The sequence below is a fragment of the Acomys minous genome (genome assembly GCF_964271855.1).
Source record: "Acomys minous genome assembly, chromosome: 6".
In the NCBI taxonomy this organism is placed as follows: domain Eukaryota; kingdom Metazoa; phylum Chordata; class Mammalia; order Rodentia; family Muridae; genus Acomys; species Acomys minous.
This window is the reverse complement of record NC_140487.1, coordinates 82,389,219-82,412,577: the sequence shown is the minus strand read 5'-3', so window position 1 is coordinate 82,412,577 and position 23,359 is coordinate 82,389,219. Positions and strand designations below refer to the sequence as shown.

At 42.0% G+C, this 23,359-nt stretch overlaps 1 protein-coding gene across 11 annotated transcripts in view; it reads right to left on the bottom strand.

Moving 5' to 3' along the window:
* Positions 1–23,359, bottom strand: part of SGIP1 (SH3GL interacting endocytic adaptor 1) — a 186,488-nt gene that overhangs the window by 7,233 nt on the left and 155,896 nt on the right. For all 11 annotated transcript variants that reach the window (XM_084786181.1, XM_084786184.1, XM_084786185.1 and 8 more), the window contains 4 exons: positions 8,126–8,237; positions 3,451–3,606; positions 2,244–2,376; positions 71–273 (listed from right to left, as the gene is read on the bottom strand). In XM_084786181.1, the coding sequence (XP_084642307.1) occupies positions 71–273; positions 2,244–2,376; positions 3,451–3,606; positions 8,126–8,237 (604 nt within the window). The remainder of the gene's footprint in view (positions 1–70; positions 274–2,243; positions 2,377–3,450; positions 3,607–8,125; positions 8,238–23,359) is intronic.

The following is a 23,359-nucleotide window of genomic DNA, read 5'->3' as shown; positions in this document are numbered from 1 at the left end:
CCCCCCCCCCCGCCCCTCTCTCTTACACACAAGGCGCTCTTTCAGGGAGGAGGGGGAGGGAACTTTTTACCAGACTGCTGGAGGAAGTACAGCCTGGAGCTTGGTCACTCCTCCGTCTATGGGGACCAGGAACTGCACGTTGTTAAGGGCCACTGCGGTGGTCATGGCATCCGTGTTGTACTTATAATCTATGCGTAGGTCAGTGCTCGCAGGTTCGCATCGCCAGTTCACCGCCAAGTTCAGAGGTGTGGACTGAATGCCCTGGGCAGACACCTTGCCGAATGACAGGAGAGAGAAGGTGAAAGTCTCAAGTATTAATCTAAAACCAAGCCAGAGGCTGTGATTGGCTCCCACTCGACTGGGCTTACAAATCCAATCATGACAGTGTTTGTGCCTTCATAAGTGCATTCCTGGGGAAAAGCTGGTCCAGGTGCCAGATGGGAGTGCTGTGTTCTGAGGTAACTGTTACAATTAAATACACAAGGTCAGCTGTGGGAATCCCTTCAGCACATTGTAGTCCACAGTGCATTTTCTGTACTTGGGGAGGTGGGACAGCATAGCGGTTAGAAGCTGCAGCCATGAGATTGGATAGTCTTGGGTGTGAGTTCTGATCTTTCCATTTAACATCAAGCTGATTGATCCTGGACAAGCCACTGAACCCACCCAGCCTCAGTTATTTTCTTATTTATCAAATGGGAATTACGACAAACACTATAATTCACAGGTTGTCAGGATGGCCTGAGGAGAAACAGCGCAATATCTAGCACTCAGCAAGGAAGTGGCTTCTTGGTACATGTTAACTGTTACTATTTATGCCATGTTTACTCTTTGTGACAAACCAATGAAGTCCTTAATCCTGGACACTGTCATCCTTCCTTTGAGATTTGTCAGCATAATGACCTGAACCCAGGTCCTCTGCTTGGAAGAACCAAGGTCTATGCAGTCTAGTTAGAGCCAATGGTGAGGGAGCTAGAACAAGAAAAAGTCAGGTTTGAATAACCAAATATTGCCTTAAGGCAGTGATAGCAGTTTGAACTGCTAGTGTGCAGTACAGAATTCACCCTCTCACTCCCTTAGCACCGATTGATTGCTAATAACTCTTTGGCTAGGGGTTAAACCTCATGGGCTCCCTCATCATTGCATTATTTCTTAGCATAACTTTCATCAGAACTGGGGCTGGAGAGATGGCTCAGAGGTTAAGAGCACAGTCGGCTCTTCCAAAGGTCCTGAGTTCAATTCCTAGCACCCACATGGTGGCTCACAACCATCTGTAACGTGATCTGATGCCCTCTTCTGGCCTGCAAGTGTACATGCAACCAGAGCACTATTATATAATAATAAATAATAAATCTTTTTAAAAAATTCATCAGAACTATTTCATGAGGCTACCATACTAGAAAAAAAAATCCAGGTTACTTATACTTAATTACATACAATTAAAGGCATTAGAATATTTTTGCTCTAATCATGATTGTGCTGATCTAACTTATCCATATCTATAATCTATTTTAAATATATTTATTTATTTGTGTGTGTATGTGAGTGTGCACCTGTGTGAGCTTATGCACGCCACATGCATGCAGGGACCAACAGAGGCCAGAAGATGGCCTTGGATCCCCTGAAACTCGGGTACGGGCCACTGTGAAATTGTGAGGCACTATGTGGGGCTTGGAAACCGAAGCCATGTTCTCTACAAGAGCAGTTAAGTGCTTTCAATAGCTCTTAACTGCTGACCTACTTTTCTAGTCCCAACATTTATAATATTTTAAAGATTTATTTATTTATTTATTTATTTATTTATTTATTTATTTATTTATTATGTACACAGTGTTTCACCTGCATGTCAGAAGAGGGCACCAGGTTGCGGGATAGATGGTTGTGAGGCACCATGTGGTTGCTGGGAATTGAACTCAGGACCTTTGGATGAACAGCCAGTGCTTTTAACCTCTGAGCTATCTCTCCAGCCCCAACAGTTATAATCTTAATTAAGTGTATATGTGTGTTTTCAACTTCATTTTGGGGGGCATGTTTCTACAATAAATAAAACACCTCACTTTGCATTTAGGATTATGATTAATATTCTCACTAGTTCCTATATGGCTCTTTAAGGCTTTAGTTTTTTTTTTAATAACACAGCATTTCAATAATAGTAAAAGAAATGTTACTTTTATGCAATATTAGGCACTTTAGAGAATAAGTTTGTAATGTAAAACAAGGTAACCCCAACCATATGATAGACTCACCTGATATTTGAGCATGTCCACATTGTAATATGTAGCCTGGGGTTTTTGTTCAGAGACTTTCTTTAGGTGAGTCATCAAATTTGGCATGTTTACCCAGAATTCCTTGGTATTGGCATCATTTTGTGTATTATCACTAGTAAGATGGAAAGAAAATCAAAGACTGAGCGACATCTCATTGCTACCATCACTTGCATAAGACGCATCTTAGCAGATAGGCTCTGGTTTCTGCATCTGCCTTTGACAGTCTCCACACGAAAGCACACAACCAGGTGCTGTGAAGCGGGAACTGTTTCCTCACCCATACTTAATACCTCTCCCTATATTATCTTTCTTTTACCTAAACTTATCAGTCAATGTAATTATGGGAGAGTGAAATGATTTTTCTTTGGACTGATTTAACACTAGTAGTTTTCAGAAACTAGTTAAGAGACTCGGTGATACACGCTTACAATCCTAGCATTGCAAGAGGATCGCAAGTTTGAGGCCAGCCTCGGGTACACAGTGAGTCCTTACCTTAAAATGCAAAAAAAAAAAGTGAAGGCTTTGCCTAACTGAGAAGGATGCAGCTAACATTACCATCTGAGCTCCTTTGCCAGAAGTCATGCTTTCATCCAAGAACATCTAATCAGTGGTTCTCAGCATTCTTAACACCGTGACCCTTTAATGCAGTTCCTCATGCTGTGGTGACCTCAACCATAAATTTATTTTCATTGCTACTTCATAACTGCAACTTTGTTACTGTGGTGAGAACTGCTGATCTAAATTAAAAAAAAACTTGCTTGGCAAACAAGATGGCCTTGGGGTTTAATGGTGGTAATCTCAGTAGTGGGGGACCCCAGAGTGCAGACTTGGCCCTCTAGAGGACCTTAGTGGCAGCTGGTGCTCAGCAGCCTGTTCAGTGACCAGCCAGGCCCCATGCCCTCTGGATTGTGCTGTCTCATGGGGACAGGGTGGTGAGTGGACAAACCAGTAGATAGGCAATTTTAAATTAAAACCAAAAGGCATACGCAACTACACATTCACACAGCATCATACAGCAAACTTGACTGCCTGTACACACCCGCATGTCTGGGTGTCGGATCTTATGTGCATATCTGTACTGAGGTCAATCAGCCATAGTGCTTTTTGCGCAAGGGAGCATTGCTTATTGAGACACACGGGGCCAGGCCAAGCATCTCTTTAAGACTGTATACAGAATCATATTTACCAGCAGAGAAGTTGGGGGTTCGGCAGGACGTGCTCTAACCTGCTGGAATTTACCACCCGAAAAGTCAGAGCAGCTGGGGATGGGTTGTTGGCAAAGTGTCTGGTGATGCCAGCAGGAAAGGACAACACCATTTCTCCTGTAATCTTAACAATGCACCTGGAACAGCGAACACAGAGCAGAGACAGGGTGAGTGTGCTGGGCTGCAGAGCAGTGGTGCAAAAGGAAAGGCCTGAGTGACAACCTAACACACCCGCAGAGTTAAACACAAACAGCTACAAGTATGTTCCTAGCCACCAAGTCATTTCTGGCTTACCTGAGAACTCGAGAACGGATTAAAAAATAAAAAATAAAAAAAAGTCCTAGTTGTCAGAAAATAGAAAATTTGCTTCTAAAATGGGTGGCAGCTTCAAGAACTTGAAGTGTGAGCTTATCTTTAGAAGATTTGGCTAGCTTGTCTTGGGGAGTAACATATACTCCTTTACAACAATGTCACAAGCAAAGAGAAAACAAATGGCCTTACGGCATTTTTATTGCGTGTGGGTGCATGCGCACGCATCCGTGGCAGTCAGAGGACAACCTGGTGGAGTGGCTTCCCCTTCCACCATGTGGGTTCTAGAAACGGGCAACGGCCTTTACCAGTTATGCCATCTCGCTGGTCCCAAAGAGGCTGGCTATTTAGTTGAATATGTTTTGGGTTTGTGGAAGACCAGCACAGAACTACTGGCTGGCCTCACAAGCCCAATCATTTAGCGTTGTGTGTTTTGTGTATCTGGAGATAATGAATTGCACATGATCGTCATATGTACTTTTACTCCAAGGTAAAGTCCTTAATCCGACTTAATTAGTTCTTCGGTCCATTCATTTGCCTGTTTTGTCACAATTAAAATTAGACTTAGAAATGTAAACACGGTAAGAGGATAGTCTGGAAGGAAGAATGATCATTTTAAAAGGCTTCCTGGAGATGATAAGGTATAGTCATTGATACGAAATCAATACACAACCAAGCCCCCTGTTTCCATTGGCCCCCAACATTTCTTCCTGCCTTTCTGTAATCTGTCTGGTCCAGCTCTATACTTCCAGATACTAGGTGCCTGCTATGTGCTTTTATCACTCTGTCTTACTCTGCACTCTGCAATCTAGCAGACTGTTCTTGAGGTTGGGCTCAGAGGAACGATCTTCTTAGCTTCTTAGAGGAACTATCTTCAGATTTGTTTTTGTAGTTCTTTTTTTTTTATTAGTAGTTCATTTTTTTCTTGGATATATCAGATTTTAAATGAACAAATCAATTCACCCATGGAAGAAGATTAGAGTTCATTCCAGTTTTCATCTGTTAACAAAGATTTGGTCAAGGTACACAGTGGCCTTTGTGTGGGCGTGGCTCTTTTAGCTTTTCTTGCTAACTAGGAGAGATCACTGGGGCATGTGTTGGGAATACCTTTAACTTTTTTTTTTGCTGGCTCTGTACAAGTTTACTGAATATTTTAGGATATGATTTGTACAATAATAAATCAACATAGCATGATCAGAAGTCTTATCTCATAGCTAAAGAACCCTGATGGTCCTACAGAGGACCTTTAATTTTTTAAAAATATATTTTATTAATTTATTCACTTTATGTCTCAATTGTTAGCCCATCCCAGGACCTTTAATTTTTAATGAACCGGCCCAGCTGTCTTTGTTTCTTTCTTTGCCCTGCCCCCTTTTTCTGTCTGTTTCTTCTTTCTTTCCCTCCTTCCTTCCCTTTTTCTTTCTTTTCTTCTTTTATCCCAAATGCTGAGCTCAGCATTTCCATGTATTCACCAGAATTGTGTAAAATCTGTCTTCACTCCAACTACCTGATGACTAGTGAGATCTCATTGGAATTTGACTTTAAAGAATGTCTAAGAACCTTAAAGTCTCTTTAAAAACTTAATCAGTTACTAATTACATATGTGTGTGCATGTGTGTGTTCGAATCCTCGAGTGCTCACGCTATGGAACATACACGGAGGTCAGAGGCAACTTGCAGGAGTTGGTTTTGTCCTTTCACTGCATGGTTTTCTGGGCATGCTCAGGTTTGGTGAAGGTGTTTTTCCTGCTGAGCCATCTTGCTGGCCTCTCAGATCCTTCTCATGTGCCGATGTGTCACTAGTCTCAGTGGAGCCAAATCGTTAAGTCATTTTTGTGTTCTCTTGTTGAGTTCCATGCTATTTTCTTTCAAATATTCCAGGTAGATCTCATTGGTCAGGCATCTGCTTTGCAGTCTTTTCCCAGGTCTGGGATTTGATTTCCTTTCCCCCCAGCCCCAAGAGCATTTGGAAGAGCAAGAAGGTTTTAACTCATACTTCCTTTTTAAGTGTGAAAGAATTCAGGAATTCTTTCAATGTTCTATCTCAGAAGGTTTTGCTAGACCCAAGACAAAAAGAATGTCTCCTGCACTTTCTTCTCATTTTCAACGGTTACTTTGTCTTTATAATACATTTTTTTGAGTTCTTGTATGTGTAAAATGCACACAGTTGGTTTCTGTTTTTCCTTTATGTCCTTATTTTTTTCTTCTTTCTTTTTCTTCCCACACCCCTCTCTTCCATTTGTTGAGAAAGGTCTATTTTTTTTCTCTATTGAATTACCTTGGAAGTTGTGTTTATAGTTGTTTAATCTAGATTTGGGTCAATTTTTGGATTCATTATCTTGTTCCATTGGGATATTTTAGCTTTTATGAAGCACATTCTATTGTTTAGTATAGCTTTATGATAGTTTTGAAATCACATTGTATTTGTCTTCCAACTTTGTTCTTTAAAAATAGTTTTAGATTTTATGTATGTATGTATGTATGTATGTATGTATGTATGTATGTATGTATTTGTCTATTTATTTTATGTATATGAGTGCTTTACTTGCATGTATGGCTATGTACTATGTAAAAGCCTGGTGCCCTCTGAGGGCAGAAGAGGGCATTAGGTCCACTACTGCTGGGGTTATGAGTGGCTGTGAGTCACCATGTGAGCACTCGGAACAGAATTTGAGTTCTCTGCAAGAGCAACAAATGCTCTTAGCTGATAAGCTATCACTCCACACACCCCCATTTTGTTTTTTCCAAAGTTGTTTCAGGAATGGGTTCTTTGTATTTTCAAATGGAATACAGGATCAAAGTATCAATTTCAGCATAATCTTAATTTAAAAACTTTCATTTCTAACCCATTCTCTACTACTTACTTGGGGAGACTTAGAATTAAAAGCATTTTTTTTCTTTGCCTACAGAGTCAGGTAAAGCTTTGTCAGTAAGAGGTGCTGAAGAGGCCAATGTAAGGAGTTTGCCTTTCCCTAATATTCTCCATACTTACTAATGAAAATTTAACATCTTGTAATTATAGATTACTAATTTCCATGTTTGTTTGATGTGGTTTTCTTTCTATAGGGAAATATTTTTGACGTGCCAATATGAATCTGCACTATGAAATTTAAAATAATGAGAAATGAAAATAGAAACAAAATTTTGAATAAAGCCCAAAGCCATGTACATCCTCCTGAATGAAGCCTTTACAAAGAGTGAAGAAATTTCCAGGTCAAGTGGCATGTGATTTATAAACTGGCTCGTCCTTCTCTCTTGCCACAGGCAGCAGCGAATGTTTTACCTGGGCTACCGAATCCACAGCCAGTTCTAGTGTGTGGCTGTGTGAACCTGAGTTATGGGAAGGCATGTGTCCCACGCGACCGGGCTGCATTGGTGGCACTGAGGGCACAGACTCTTCAGGAATATGCTCACGAACTTGAGTGGCCTAGTTAATCAACCTGCTCTGGCTTATACACTATTAAAAAATCTTTCCCTTATCACTCAGTTCAAAAGACTGTGTCTGAAGCCTTCCTTACTGTCCTCACCATTCACCCTCCTTACTTCACCCTCCTCTTCTAGGTCACACGTATGGACGGATGACAGATCTGATTGGGCAGGATGCTTTGCAGCTGGAAGAGTATTAGTAGGGATAGACTCTCTGAAATAGTGTTTCAGGAGGGGAAAGAGGACTCAAAACTTGGCCATGTGAATTCCCACTTGAAAGGTATTCCTCCAATTATATTTAATTCCCACTGCCTAATAAACTTTGTACTGTTGTCCATAAGCACATCTATTGCTTCTCGATCCTCTTGTCTTAGATTGTAAGATTTTTTTTAAAGCCCTGCTATTGTGAGTGAAAACAAATAAACAATCAAAAGCTAAGAGCGGTGCATCTGTCACGTAGGTTTCTGCTTGTTTATTGATGGAACTCAGGCCCAGAATTAAACTAATGACACACTTGGCAGTAGTGTGCTGCAAGTGTTTGGTGTGCAGGACGGATTAGTAGCTCCTGTCAACAGTCTGGAGTCAGGATTACATTTGTTTCAGAGTGTTGAGAGCTGCGTGTGTACACATAAGATGTGGTTCACGGCTTTAATGCCAGTGCATGGGAGGTAGAGGCAGACAGATCTCTGTGAGTTCAAAGCCACACTGCTCTAAATAGCCAGCCGCAGACTGGCCAGGGCTACATAGTGGGGCTTTTTTTTTTAAGGATATGCACTATAATTTCTGAGAAGTTTTAGAATTTATGGGCTCTTTCTCAGAAGCGTTTACAGTGTCCTCCACCCTGCCCCACCCCATCCCACCCCACCACCCCCACTATATAGAACAGGGTTCAAGAAGGCAGTCGGTCTTATCCAGGGCTTACTTGCTTGGATCTGCTCCTTTGAAGTAGGCATTGACAGTTTCCGTGAATGCTGCCGCCACTGGGAGGGTGTCCTGGGCCCCCATTGTTAGGGGACTGGGTCCCCTGGAAGAACCTGTGTGAGATGAAATACTTCCATTTATTTGAGGCTTATGTAAAAGGCACAAATATATGGAACTAGAGCTCACTAAAGGATTTCGGGGTGTGTGACTCTCACTAACAACGTGATTACACAGTAGCTGGGTTCGACTTAGAGCACAAGTATTTAAGAGGAAATATTTGGCTGGTTAATAGACACACACACTTGACATTGGTTCAGTTATTTCACTACAGAAGAAAATCCAAGCAAGTAACAAAGTCACAGGGGTTTATAAGCATTCTGCATAAAGCAGGAGGCAGTGTTTGCATGACAGTTTGTGTGGCAGGTGGTTAACAGAGGTGTTAGTTTCCTGTTTCCCATTAGAACACCCCACCAATCAAGTGCTCAGACTGAAAACTGCATTCCTTCATTCGGGAGAGATAGCCCAGTGGGGCTACATAGCTCCCAGCCCTTCTCTGCATCATTTCCATCTTTAAAAGCTCAGCTGCTCTCAGATTCAACGAGGCCAAGCTCCTTGCCTGAAACATATGGCACCAAAGGGTACACGTTGGTGTGGCACACACACAAGGACACGCCACTCACACCCTTGGCTATATCAGTGTCTGTGTGTTCATCGCCTGCTATGTGCCAGGCGAGGCAACGCGTGTCTACCCTGAGGTGCTTTGCTCCCCTTCCCCTTAGCCTGTGAGACAGGCAGGGGAAAGTCACATTTTCCAGAAGAGGAAGAGGAAGTTTCAAGAGCCTTGTCAGAGATGATGCTATTTACTGTTGAAGCAGTAAAGCAAAATCCAAATCTAGATTTGCTTTCGAGTAGCTTGTATTTTTATCATCATACTGCACGGTTTATCTGTAAGAAACATTTAATTACATTGATTTGCTGTGATGAGTAGCTTTAAAAGCATCAAGTTTAGTTTGCTGCCTTTAGTCATACGTACTTAACAGTATTCCGTACGTATGACTACGAGCTCACTGCTTCACTTTTCTACCAAAGGTGTTTAGTCCCCTTCTCTTCTGGCATTTGCCACCAGCATTGGTGTAAATCCATCGTTTGCGTATCTTCAACTGGACCTTTCCTGTTCATTCTAGCTCATGACAACCCCCCTCCCCCACCTTTTTTTTTCCTATCTTCGTTCAGCTCTTAGTATCTTGTACTTGGAAGGAGATCATCGGGTTAACACTTATTTGTTAGCATCGTGTCTCGGGCTCTAGTGTAGATACTGAAGATGCTCAAGTTAACCATGGCCTTTGTTCCCTGGAGTTTTCACCACTGTTCACCATGGTGACCGTAGTCGTTCTCCGTGTGGTCCTCGCCATTCTCATACTCAGCATCAGACTCCCCATCGCCTTTATCATTCACACCAGCCCCTCCCTCCAGTATTTACTTACTATGTGCCTTATGTAAGTAATAAGCAAGCTAATCATTTAGCAGACCACCCATATATTACAGGCATGGCTCCCAGCCTGCAGCACAGCCAGGGGATGGTGAAACCCCTAGGATGCAGAAGTCACATGGAAGGAATGTAAGTCCTTGGCAGTATATCGTTGCAAGAGATATTGAGACTCTAACCCTTTCCTATATAAGTCTTTGCTCTTGGCTAGCATGAGGTGAGCATGCCTCCTCCATCACGTATTTCTGACATTATATACTGTACCACCATAGGCCCACAGCACAGGGCCAAGGAATTGTCATCCCACATAAACATTTCTGCCTTTTAGGTTGAATATCTTTAAATTAAAAACATTTATTTCATGTGCATTGGTGTTTTGCCTGCATGTCTATGTAAGGGTGTTGGATCCCCTGGAACTGGAGTTACAGACAGTTGTGAGCTGCCTTATGAGTGCTGGGAATGGAACCTGGGCCCTCAGTATAGCAGCTAGTGACATCTCTCTGGTCCCTAAGTTGAATATCTTAAATATTTTGTCACAATAACAGTAAACCAATTATACAGGACTAAAGCTCAAAGAGTTTCTACAACTTACATAGTCTTGTCTAGCTGGTATGCGAACATTTTAAGACTGGTACTAAAGTATGTGTGAATTCAAAATTTAGGTTCTGAGAACTTTATATTATTTTGCCAGCTAAGTGGGTAATTAGAGGGTCATTTGGGGTAAGAAAACTATTGCAGTCAATGGAGTGTGTATGCCTTGGACCTTGCAGACCTCCTCAAATAGAACCAAGATCTTGGCAGCCTTTCCTTAAGAGCACGTGCAGTCATCCATTGCTGGATCTGAGAAAAGTGATGTTTACATACATTTATAGATAACAAAGTAATGATAAATGGAAGAAATGATTTTGTAATAGCGTTGCTCAATTCATTCGCTTCCTCATTAGTTCAGATGTTTATAGAGTAATAAGTCCTGGAATACAATGGCTTCCCTAGCAGATGGCAATGGAGGGCCAGACTGGAGAGGGGCGAGGTTGCTAGCTGTTATGGCAAGATCATGATTTCAGTGTCATTGGAACTTGGGAGTTTGGTGAGTTAGTAAAGCAAATCTATAACCAAATAGAATAATTCAACAAATGTTTTAAAATTTTGGTGTAAGAAAAAAATAAAAAACAAACAAAAAACAAAAACAAAAACAAAAAAAACAACCCAAACCCAAATGAATGGTTAGGAATTAAGTGATGGAGAGTTTTATACAAACATTTTGGGAATTTTATCTTTATAAATGAAAATGCACACTAAAATAATTCTCTTTTGAGAATCTGTATGAAAATCTCTTGATATGCTTCAGAGCACAGTGTACATACATACAATTTGGCGTAGGGGTATTGAATCTTTGAGGGATTCAGGGTTCCTGGAACTGAGATTAGAACCCTTCCCTAATAAATGAGGTGTTTGATATGGGGCCTTCGGGAGGTGTTCTATATTTAGATCATGTTAGCTGTAGTGTATGCATAATTTAAGGAGGGAGATAATTACGTGCAGGAGGAAACTTGTTTCAAACTCTGTGTGTGTGTGTGTGTGTGTGTGTGTGTGTGTGTGTGTATGTATGTATGTGTGTGTGTGTGTGCGCACGCGCACTCGCTTGCCTTGTGCATGTAGAGACCAGAGGTTGACATCACAGTCTTCTTCAGTCACTTTTCTGCCTCACTTTCTGAGAAAGGGATTCCTCACAGCCTGGAGGTCATTGTTTCCACTAAAGTATAGAATTTTTTTTTTAAGTTTGGGATTCTGAGCTGACACTGATGATAAAGATAGCAAAAATAAGTAAGAAATATCTATATATTAAGATTGGCAAACTGCCAAGCACTCTTGGCATCATGGCGTGTTTCCATACTCCCAGTATGAAAGAGGCTGAAACGGGAGGATGGCAAGCTGTGGGCAGCCTGGATGACACACTGAGTCTGCCTGAAGGTCTAAAACAAAACAATAACATTGAAACAAGTTAAACAATTGTAGATTTGGGGGAAAAAACCTAGCTTGGTAGATGAGTATGTGGAAAAAATAAACCTAACTGGGTGGTTTAGCTGGATTTCCCTCTGTTTCTGGGTCTGGGCTGCATCAATGCATGTTGTTAATGTGGTGGCGTCACTGTCTTTTGTTTAGTGTGTGCTTTGTGCTATAGCTCATGAGAAGGCACCAGGAAGGCTTCAGCAGTTACACCAAACTCTGGACCGTGATGGTGGAAAGGCTCTAACACAGTTCTAACCTCTTTCTATCACCCAGTTCCTCTCACTGCCCCCTACAGTCTTGTCCTCTTGCTACGTCCAGTTTTTGGACACTGCAACCATCCCTAAGGATTTGATCAATAAAGCCACAAAAGCAGGAACAAATATAAGATAAATATTTACAGAGAACCCCTTTACATTAAAAGATGTACAATTGCCAATTCTAAATCCTTTACAGTTGTACTTTGCAATGAATAGAGAATTTTGTATTTTATTATTTTACATTTTTTTGGTCATCACAATCTCCTCTGTATATAATTTCTAACAGTTACTTATTATGCCATAAACCATTAAAAATATTAGGTCATTTCTAGGTCTTAATCTAAATTTATCTATCTATTGTTTAATCTTTTTCCTTTGCATTATTTCCTGAAGATAAAATAATTTATTCCTGTAGAGTTGTACAGTCAAACTAAATGTAGACCATTTTTAATTATGAAGAGTGCCAGCTTTTATCACATGGAGGTCATGTTCAACATGGCTGGTTGTAAGTGACTCTTCTGTGTCCCCCATCCAAATGATAGTGAGAAAGCCAAAGTTACGGGCCAATAGAATTAAGAAAAGCTTTACAACTTAAAAAATATCTAAAATGGTATTGTCCTATGACTCAAGGATCAAAAAATTTTTAAAGATTTATTTATTTACTATGTATACAGTATTATGCCTGCGTGTGTTCTTGCACACCAGAAGAAGGCACCGAATCACATTATAGATGGTTGTGAGCCAACATGTGGTTGCTGGGAATTGAACTCAGGACCTTTGGAAGAACAGTCAGTGCTCTTAGCCGCTGAGCATGGCTCCCGCCCTTAAGATGACAAATCTGCAAGAAAATAGTATTGACAAGTCTGTTACCTCTACTTCTCTAATGAATAGTGTGCTCTAGGCTTTTGATCCTATGCTGTGGGGTGGTTTGCACGTATTTAAGGTTGTTACCATGAGAACTAACAGAGAACGGATGCTCTGAAATAGTGTCACTTCACTGGAGGGTCGAGTGTCTGTCATACATACAGAGACTCTGCTGTGTACAAGATCGTGGAGGGGACACAAGTATATCAAGACATAAACAAATGAAAAACGAGGTGTTCGTGCATGCAATGAGGGCATAAACAGTGGTCCACCGCAGATGCTTAGGTGACCACAAGGTGAACCGCCAAGTGAGGGGGTGTGACCACAACACTAACAAAGGAAGCCTGGGCTCCACAGTCATATCCACCCAGGTGGGAAGTCTTGGCTTCCACTAGGGACACAGTATTTGATTTCACTGTGACTCAGTTTCCTCATCTTCAAAACAGCATCAGTGAAGACAGCACACTGACCATTTGCGCTCCCCACTAGAGGCAGCATTTTTGAAATCCTTACTGCGGCACTGTGCTTTTGCTGCCATGGTTTTGTCATGGTGAACATTGGTAAGATTGTAAAAGTACAGCTCAGTCTTTGAATAAAATAGACTTTTAGGTAGAAGTCAAGGGGAGGCTTGAGGATTTCGGTACAAAGGTTTTTGGAGATTCCTTTCATCCCTCAACTGGTTTTCTTGACTGTTTTTATGCATCCATGTATAACTTCGCATTATCAGTAGGTGCCTAGTGTGTTGCTTTACATTGCAAAATAAAGCATTTGTATTATGCAAAGTATATGTATCATGATAGGATATGCAAGTTGTTTGAAATCATGTTTGTTTTATTAAATTAAACAGAATATAATGTTTATAATGAATGAAAGAACCTTTCATTCAAATGTGAGTTTCTGAAACCATTAGGCATTGTGCTAGGGACTGAGAGATACACAGGGATGCGAGAGGCATGGCCCTCCCTTCATGGAGCTTACAGGACATGGGAATGGAACTGCAGCGAAGAAGGGCATGAGGTTACTACAATCATTATATTGCTGTTAGCTCACAAAAGATTTAAGGTAGGTGTGGTATTTATTATTGTAGCTCTTATCTCTGCTCTTCAATAACTCCCAACTCCAAATGATAATATAAATTTATGTTGCTTATATGCTTTGAAAGGGTAAACAGTCTTAAGTGTAGTTACTGACTGAGATGGGGTAAGTTTAGCCCAGGTGGGTGGGCCTCAAGGTGGCTGATGTGGAGGATGGATTCAGATTAATTACCCTTCAAGATCCCACCTCTGGAGTATCTTTGATTACAGGTTGTGTGCCACAGCCCCACCCTATATAGGCTGTGCGGGGGATCAAAACCAGAGCCTCTGGTATGTTAGGCTGGCCTTCTACTCTTCAACTATATTGCTTAGCTAATGCTCTACTCTTAATTTCACAAGACATTTGCAGGATAAGTATCATTCTTTTATAAGTGATAAAACAGGTTCTAAGTCTTTCTTTCTTTCTTTCTTTCTTTCTTTCTTTCTTTCTTTCTTAGACACAACTTTATTATTCATAAAATAGAATGTATTAAATCACTAGCTTCACTTTTATTATTGAGAATATACAAATTTAATTTTATATGAATTGATTAACATGTTTGCTTAGATAATGTGATAATATTTTAATTGTTTAAAATACAATTAAATTAGTTACACATTTTATAATTTTAATTTGGTCATTTCTGGTAATTATTTTCATTAAAAATAATTTCTTAATAATTAATATTTTTATCTTGTAACTTTGCTGAACATATTATTAGTTCCAGAGGTTTAAGGGGAAAATAGGAGGGAGGGAGGAATGGGAGGATACACGGGATGGGATAACTATTGAGATGTAATAAGAATAAATTAATAAAAAATGTATACAAGAGGAAAAAAAAAAGAAAGGTAGAAGTCAAATTTTCACTGTTTCAGGATGGCATGTCAACATGTATAACTCTAAATGAACCTTTTTCTTTCTTTCTCTTTCTTTCTTTTCTTTCTTTCTATCTTTGTTTTTCCCCCGAGACATTGTTTCTCTGGTAGCCTTGACTGTCCTGAACTCACTTTGTAGATCAGGCTGGCCTCGAACTCACAGTGGTCTGCCTATCTCTGCCTCCCAAGTGCTGGGATTAAAGGCATGCGCCACCATGACTCCCCCGCCTGTTCTAAGTCTGTCAATGGCATCAGGACAGACATTCAGCAAGGAAAAAGGGTGGAGCTGGGAGGCAGACCTGCCTGGATATCATGTCCTTCTTTCATGATGCCATGAGCACGTAACTCAGATTGGGAGAGCATCTGATGTGGCATCTGAGGACATCTCTGTGCTATCCCTAGAAGGGCCAACTGGGCCAATTAGCAGCGATTCCTGGGTACTATGACAACAACTAGTGGTTCCATCAGGCCTGCTGCAGGTTGAAGGCAAATGATTCTTATACCTAGCTAGGAGAAAGCAGGGAATGGCCTAACATATGAAAGAAAACAGAAAGACTCAGCAGCTAACAGGAGGAGACAAGTATATAAGGTTTAAGGCTCTGACTCCACAGTGTTGGAAAAAGGCAGCAACCTAAACAAACACTAATAAGGGACAAGTGTGGGTGCATCAGATGCTCTGAAACCGCTAAAGCGAGTGTGTACGTTGCTGGAGAGACAGCAAGGGAGTGATATCAGAACTTGTCCGCTTAGATTATAGTTTCTCCAAAACGGAAGAAAGACACCAAGAGAAAGACTGACAGGGGAGACTCAGATTGCAGAGTGCTGGGCTCTTTGAGTAACATGCAGTGGGCAGTAGGATTCTGGGCTAAGTCAGGAGGGTGAGGGAGACGCTCCGATGCAGACTCTGATGATGGAGTGAGCCAGGGAAAGGAGCATATGTAGCAAACCAGACCACAGGGCCTGTCGCTGTCACTAAAGAAAGCTAACTTAAAAGCTGGGCGTGGTAACTCACGCCTTTAATCCCAGCACTCAGGAGGCAGAGGCAGGCAGATCGCTGTGAGTTCGAGGCCAGCCTGGTCTGCAAAGCGAGTCCAGGACAGCCAAGATAACACAGAGAAACCCTGTCTCAAAAAACCAACCAGCCCCCAGCCAAAGCTAACTTAGGGACAGTTTGTTCTTCCTTCCTTCCTTCCTTCCTTTTTTTTTTTTTAAATCAAGTGCCAAAAGAAAGTTAAGAATCAAGAGTTTTTATAGAGCCATTTCTTGCCTCCATTTGGAGGTGGTTTAAGACGCCAGTGGGGAGGGAAAGACACACCCAGGCCTTAACAGGAGGAGCTCTGTTCTGATTGTGAGATACATTTATCTTTCTAAAATTTGTGCCAGGTTTTGCCTAGTTACTTTGTGTTTACTTTTAAAATTGTTGCTCCCCTTGGTATGCTTCTCTTTTTGTAATGAGGTATTAACATTTGTGGGCGGAAAGGGTTAGATTTACATGTGGGTGTACATGGACGTACTCAGGAACCGTAACAGATTTTAAGGCTACTGAGAGGTTTACAGAGGAATTGCACGTTCAGCTTGGATTAAAATTTATGTAAGATTACCCTCAATATAAAAAAAACAGCTCTGGAAACATTTCAACAGGACATATCTCATAATTGATATCAAAAGAAAAGCCGCACCCGTGCACAGGGCACTTGTCACCACTATTTTTGCCTGCAAGTGGGAATGCATCTCAGGGATATTTCCCTTCCTGTGTCTGACTGACTTTTAATACATCAGAACTTCAGTTCCTTTGAAAACATTTGGAAAAGAAAAAAAAGTTATGCTTTGATGCAGTAAGAATGTGAAAATTTAGGTTACGCAGAAGACTGCCTTGTATATATGGCTGTATACCTTCTTTGGAATCTAAATTGTGTAGTTTTAAAAGCTGAGGCAAATAGGCTGATTGATGGGCATTATGGAATAATACTTAAAACAGAAACTTTATTAAATTGTATTAAAACAGTAACTTTCAAAAACTCCTGGTTGATTTTCAGGGAAGCTGTTTGCATTGCAGAAACTTAGAAATAAACTTGGAAAAATGAATACAGCCAAAATTCTGGAGTGTTTTTTATATATACTGTAAAATTAAGCTATGGATGCATAAAGGCATGCAAAGTCAAGATTATATATATATTTTTTTTAACAAAATCAAACCACTGGGTTAATAAGTAAGGGTTGGTGCCAGTCAAGATTCAGATATCTGAGGCTTATATTTGCTTTCTGGTGGGTGTGTGGAAGACAAGTGGCTTAGGTATTGTCTGCCACTGTTGGTTAGTGTCTGCCACTGTCTATATGTAAGCTTAATCTGCATTTCAAAATCTGTTAAGCCGGCATGGCATCAAGTAAATAAGGAAATGCATCACTGGACTGGTGTGTGTGTGTGTGTGTGTGTGTGTGTGTGTGAAATTCTCCCGAGTCTCTGCATCTCTTCATATACTAACACACCTCCCCGACTGATTTCTATCACATCTCCTTTCTAGGGTAGCTAGAGTTCATAAAGGAGGCTTTTCTTTTTCTTTTTTCCTTTTGTAGTGCTAGGATTCATTCATGCTAGACATGTAGTCAGCTGCTGAGGCCTACCTTTAGCCCTTAAAAGACTATTTTGTTATGGAAATATACAACCTAAGATTGTGGCCAGTCTTTCCTAAAAGACTCATAGGAAAAATAAAAGCTACCGAGATGATTAGCCAGCCATCGTCTGATGCAGGCTCAGAACCACTGCTTTCGTCCCCTCAATTTTCTTTTGGGGAGGTTTGAAATTATTTGTCAAATCTGCTAAATGCCATAGTTTACAAACGGACGATACAAAAACAGTTTTCTTGCAAGGTCTCCCAGCAGCCTTGGCACAAGAGCGCACTACCAGCTAAACTACTAGTCTCAAGTCAGCTTTAAGGATCGTCTCTGGTGGAGGTGGGTGCAGAGGGGAATGGCACTATGTGTCCAGTCATCCTCTTGCTCCATAAGCACCAAAGGACAAAAAAAAAATGCTTGTTCATAGAAGGGAAAGTCAGGCAGCCGCTGGGGCAATCACATTGTGGGATGGCTTATGTAGAAGCCTGAGATGCTAGAACATTCTCAAGAGCAGGCGAAATTGACACAGAGACCGCCATGTCACAAGCCAGGGATATACGAGGTTAGACAGTGGTAGTAAAAGCGGGATTTACTGAAGGCTTTGCATCCACGGTGAACCCATGGCTGCGCTTGCATCCTGACCATGGTGTCATAAGAAAGGTGACATTATTATTCAGTTTCCAGAGCAAGAATGCAAGACTTAGGTTATAACACATTGTGCTTAGGATATAGCTCTGACCCCAAATGTTTATTACAAAACCTAAACAGTACTTGTACCACACACACACACACACACACACACACACACACACACACACACACCACAGAGCCCTCCCTCTTTCAGATATAAAATACATATTTCACTTCTTATATATGTAGTTGTATATATGGATGCATAAATATGTGTTACAAAGCTCAGTGATACAAATTAATGGGGCTTTCCTTTCTAATATCTAAGATAAAATCAGCTTACGGTTACAGTAACATATACATATAGCCTGTGACCACATATCAGACTGCTGCTAACACAACAACACGTAATAGTATTCAGAGAAGCCTTCGTAGACTTAAATCAGGATTGCCTCCATTGCCCTCTTCGGTTAGTGGAAAGCACAGGATAGGACACTGATGGATGTCTCCAAAGCACTCTGACTCCTTAATAATATTCTTTACATGGTGATGTCACTCTTCATTTGATGTCTGGCTTCTATGCACTGGGCATGCTGTCCTTACTGAGTGCTGGATCCCAGTAGCTTTCAGGTGTCTGTGCGCATAGCGGGTACTCGGTAGATAATAAGCTAAGGCTGAATGAGCACAGCTATTATAATGTTGATATAATAATAATGTAATAATGGTGCAAAGCACCAAAGCCAAGTCCTACAGATGTGATCATTGTCCTCCCTGCCAGATGCCCACCTAGAACAGTTAGTAAACGTGAAAGCCATTAGTAAATACGCTTCCGTTAGAATTAATTTTGGGAACCCACACAAAGAATCCTTTTACAAGATATAACTGGAGCAAGCTAGCAGGCATTTGCATGCTGAATCTACCTTAAGGAGGTATGCTAGTTAAATTCTGTAAGATTGCCTGTCCAAGTCCTTCAGCATCACTCATAGGCCCCTAAGATTAACTGAAGTTAGTTTTTGTTTTGCTCAAGAGCTCCTGATACATGGAAAACAAAAAGGAAGGATTATATAAGATAGACACACAATTCAATACTCAATTATTTTTAAACTTTCTGTGAATCATTTCATTTTTGTTTGATGTGGGCAAAGAAATACACACATTCCCTCAGTCTCTTGTGCAGCTTAGAGTGTTCGTGTGTGAGAGTCAGAAGGGAGAAACAGCAGGAATAAAGTATTCCCATGTAACAGAGAAGGATACACACTCAGGAGAGTGCTGAAGTGCTGACGGGTAGCAGGAGTAAAGGGAAGGAAACAGCCCATAATTCCCAGGTTAACTTGTACTTGCAGGGACAGCCGTGAAGCTGGCGGTTCTCTCCTTGAGCTGTCCTCTCCAGTGGTCAGGCTGTTACACGTAGAACGGCCCTGGCTTTGGACATTGCCCCAGGCGTGGGCAAACATCACAGAGAAGACAGTGAGGCATCAAGGGCATTAATAGTTTCTACAAAAACATAACTCTTGAATGGCTCTTTCAAAATTAATCACTTTTTTTTTTTTAAAAGAAAAGCATAATGGAGCAACTTCCAATGTGGCTTCCTTCTCTAAACCTTTCTGTCTGTGGCTCCAGAGCCCTTCACTCCGGGCAGACTGCTCCCAGGCTTTTACAGCCCATTTCCTCTTGGGCTTATCCTCAATGGGTGCTGCACAGTCCGTATTCCTGATCGTATCACTGTTGTTGATTTCTTCCTCCTGATTAACAACGGACTCTGGGTCTTTCATCCAAGTACTAACCAGGCAGGAGCCCGCTTAGCTTCTGAGAACAAATGACACTTGGCAGGGCTGGGGTGTGTGGCTGTCGTCAATGGCTCCTTAACTGAAGGCGGACTCAGCCTTCCCTCTTTTCTCCCATACCATTAGGAATGGAATGTTGCTACTTCAATCGTCCTTTTCGGATCGTGATGGTAGTGTTAGGTCAGTCCATTCCGGTCGCCTGGACTGCCCATCTAACCTTTGTCTGACTCTAAGTCTAAAAGTCAAAGATGCCATTTTCTCTCCTCAAAAGATCCTTAAAAGTCACCATGTGCAGGGATGGCACCTCAGATTCTTCTTCCAAGCAGCCAACACACTTCAGAATACTATCTTGAGCTACTTGGCCCATCATCTCCTCAAACATCCATCACTTGCCCAGGGTTTAGCATTGCTGAGTACAAGCCAGGTGTTTCTCATCTCAGCTCTGTTCAGGGTCCTCGCTCAGACCAGGGAGGGCACTTGGCTTTCTGAATCCTGGTTCTCTAACCAGGACTTGCTGGGGCAAGTCCCTTGTCCTCTAAGATGTCCCAGAGTTCTCTCAGTTAACACCTTGTGCTTCTCTAGGGCTCTGCCACTCTCCCCTGCTTCTGCTAATACCCGCCTTATGAGAAGTGCTACATTTCTGGTGTTTGCGCAGTTCTAGAAGGCAGACGCCATTTTGTTTGATCTTCATATTTCCAACACGGAGACTTTTAGCCAAGAAGAGTCACGGGAGAGGGAAGGGACAGGCGAGGGAATCTTCTTTAGCCTCTCTGGTCTATTAACCATGGGCTCTTCCCTTCTCCCTGGCCTAGGGAAGGGGTGAACTCATGTTTCAGGTTCTCTCCAGGAAGCAGCCCTTCTTCTAGGGCTTACGGGTTTGTGCGCTTCCTGATCTACAGTTGACTCTGCACCCCGGCAAGTGTGATGCGCACTGGAGGGTGGTGATGGAGGGGGATGGGGTTCATCTCTCCTGTGAGTGGTGGAAGTTTCCATATTCAGGAAAGCAGAAGGTCTCTTGCTTTGGGCATATCTTTTCTATTTATTTACTTATTTAATGTATACGTGCTCTATCTGCATGTACACCTGCAGGCCAGAAGACAGCATCAGATCTCATTACAGATGGTTGTGAGCCATCATGTGCTTGCTGGGAATTGAACTCAGGACCTTTGGAAGAGCAGACTGTGCCCTTAACCTCTGAGCCATCTCTCCAGCCCCAGCTTTGGGCATATTTTCAACCTGCTGGATTACACTCAGTTTCTTTTGAGTGCGACACAGCTCAGGGACCATCATGGTCCTAAAAAGGGGGAAATGCACCACAGGGCTGATTCTGATGGAGACACAAGAGGATGCTGGCTTAGCAACCAACAGGGAGCTAACAGGTCATCAGACAGAAGGAAAATACCAGAATCTAGAAGACATGGTGCTGAGGTCCAGCACCTTTTGGTAGTCACTTCTCTTAATTATTTCTTGACTCAATCTGAACACAACTTCAAAGTCCAAATAATTAAAAAACAAAACCAAACCCTTCCAGGTGGTGCAATACTTTAATAAACAAAGGATGGTTGCTTTTGTTGGGTTTTCTTCATTGTCCTGCTGCATGGCTCTCATCCTTCACGCTTTGAAGTTTACAAAACAAAGACCAAGTGACAGTAAACCCTCAAGGTCTTGTGGGGCCCAACAGAGACTTAGGTAACAATAATCCCTATGAATGGATCTAATCACTGACTTTGCGTCATCTCGAAGAAGTTCCCCAAATTCCTGCACCTCTGAGACACACTGCTTGACACATGAATAGCATGAGCAACACTTTAGGTGGTGGTATGTGCAACCGGAGCTGCGGTATTGGAGGGTTAGCTCAGAAGTGAACTGTGCCACGGGGTTATCCACAAAATCTTGCAGATTAGATAGTATCTAGATATGCTAAAATAATAATAATAATAATAATAATAATAATAATAATAATAATAATAACAGTACTAAGTGATTCACTATTTCACTATCCAGGTATGTCCTACCTGGCAATACACTTGGTACAGAAGCTATCAATTAAAAAAGAGGACGACGACGATGAAGAAGAAGAAGAAGAAGAGGAAGAGGAGTAGGAAGAGGAGGAGGAGGAGGGGGAGGAGGCAGCTATCAAGCCCTAAGTCTTTTCACAACTATTTAATCAGAGAGGCTCTGCCATGAGTTTTGGCCATTCATGCCTTCCCTAGCAGCACCCCCACGCCACCCCCATATTTGGCCTAGGCATCTTGTTCAAACAAGATGAACAGGGCACATTCTCCGACTGCCCATTCTGTCTCTGTGTTACACTAAACACGAGTGAGGTAGGGTGATGTTTTCAAAGAGCAAGAACGAGTCAACATCTCCATGTTCTTGCTGAGGGATTTTCAGAGCCAGGCAACAAGTTTACTAAGAAGAGAAAAATGGGACAATCTAAATCCTGGGCAGATTTCCCTCGCAGCACATTTTGCAGGTTTCACTTGCACTTTAATCTTTCAGACAGATTTAGTATGTTAAAACAAGGAAGCAAGCCCTGTGTGAGCTTCGTTAGTAGTTGAAAGGATTGTCATTCCTATGCACACCACAGTCAACACAGAGAACCCCAGGAGGGCGAGGACTATGCTTTTCTTCTGAATGGGGAGGCTGGCTGGAATTCCTGTCTTTTCTGTCCCTGCAGAGTTTCGCTATCCTGAGTTTTGCAGCGTACTCATTAATGTGTCATTGTGGGAAAGGACCTGAGTGGGGAGACACATTTGGAGGACACCTTCCGCCTGAAGAACATGAGGCATTTAGTAAAGCAAGTGCTTTCCAGAAAACTGCCCGTGCCTTTCCATTTTCCCTTCTTGAATGACTCCCAAGTGAGGTAATGAGAAACTTTGCGACACAAAACATTTTTGAGACTTTCCAAACTCTTACAAGTTCTTAATACATATCTGTGTAAAGAGAAGTGAGTGAGGCTGGGGTGTAGCTTGGTGACAGAGCACTTGCCTAGGGGTTGTGAAGCTTTGGGTTCAATCCCTAGAACCACAAGAGACAGACAGACAGACAGACAGACAGACCGAGGGGGGGTGAATGGTTTCTGTATGTGATTATGACTTAACAGGGATCAATTAGGGACATTAAAAAGCATGTGCAAGTTGGTCAGACACTTAAGAGTGCTGTTTCACAGAGATAACAACAAATCCAGAGAGCTAAGAATGTCTTTTATTGCAGAGATGACTAAGGCCTTTCCAGAAACACATTTTCACTCTCTGGGGTCTAATCTGGTTATAGAAAAAAAAATCTGAATAGAGAGGACTGGGCTGGTGGGCAGAGTCAGCCTGGGGTGGGGGGTGGGGGTGGGGGAGGGAGAGGCTGCTTCAGTGAGCAGCGGGCAAATTGTGTCTGGGATTGAACAAGGTGGAGGGCTGGGTTGAGGCAACCCCCCCCCAGCCCTCATCCCCCCATCATGCCCCTCACGCTCCCGCTTTGCAGTTGAGACTGTGTGTACTGCGAGCTGAGGGGGAGGGGCAGGGCGTCTCCCACAAGGCAGCTGGAATTGAAACCGCTGTTACCCAAATCTCATTTTCTACAATAGAGACTTGTGTAGCTGAAATGAGAGCACAGAAGTGCTTCGCACACAGTGAGAGCTCCTGTGCC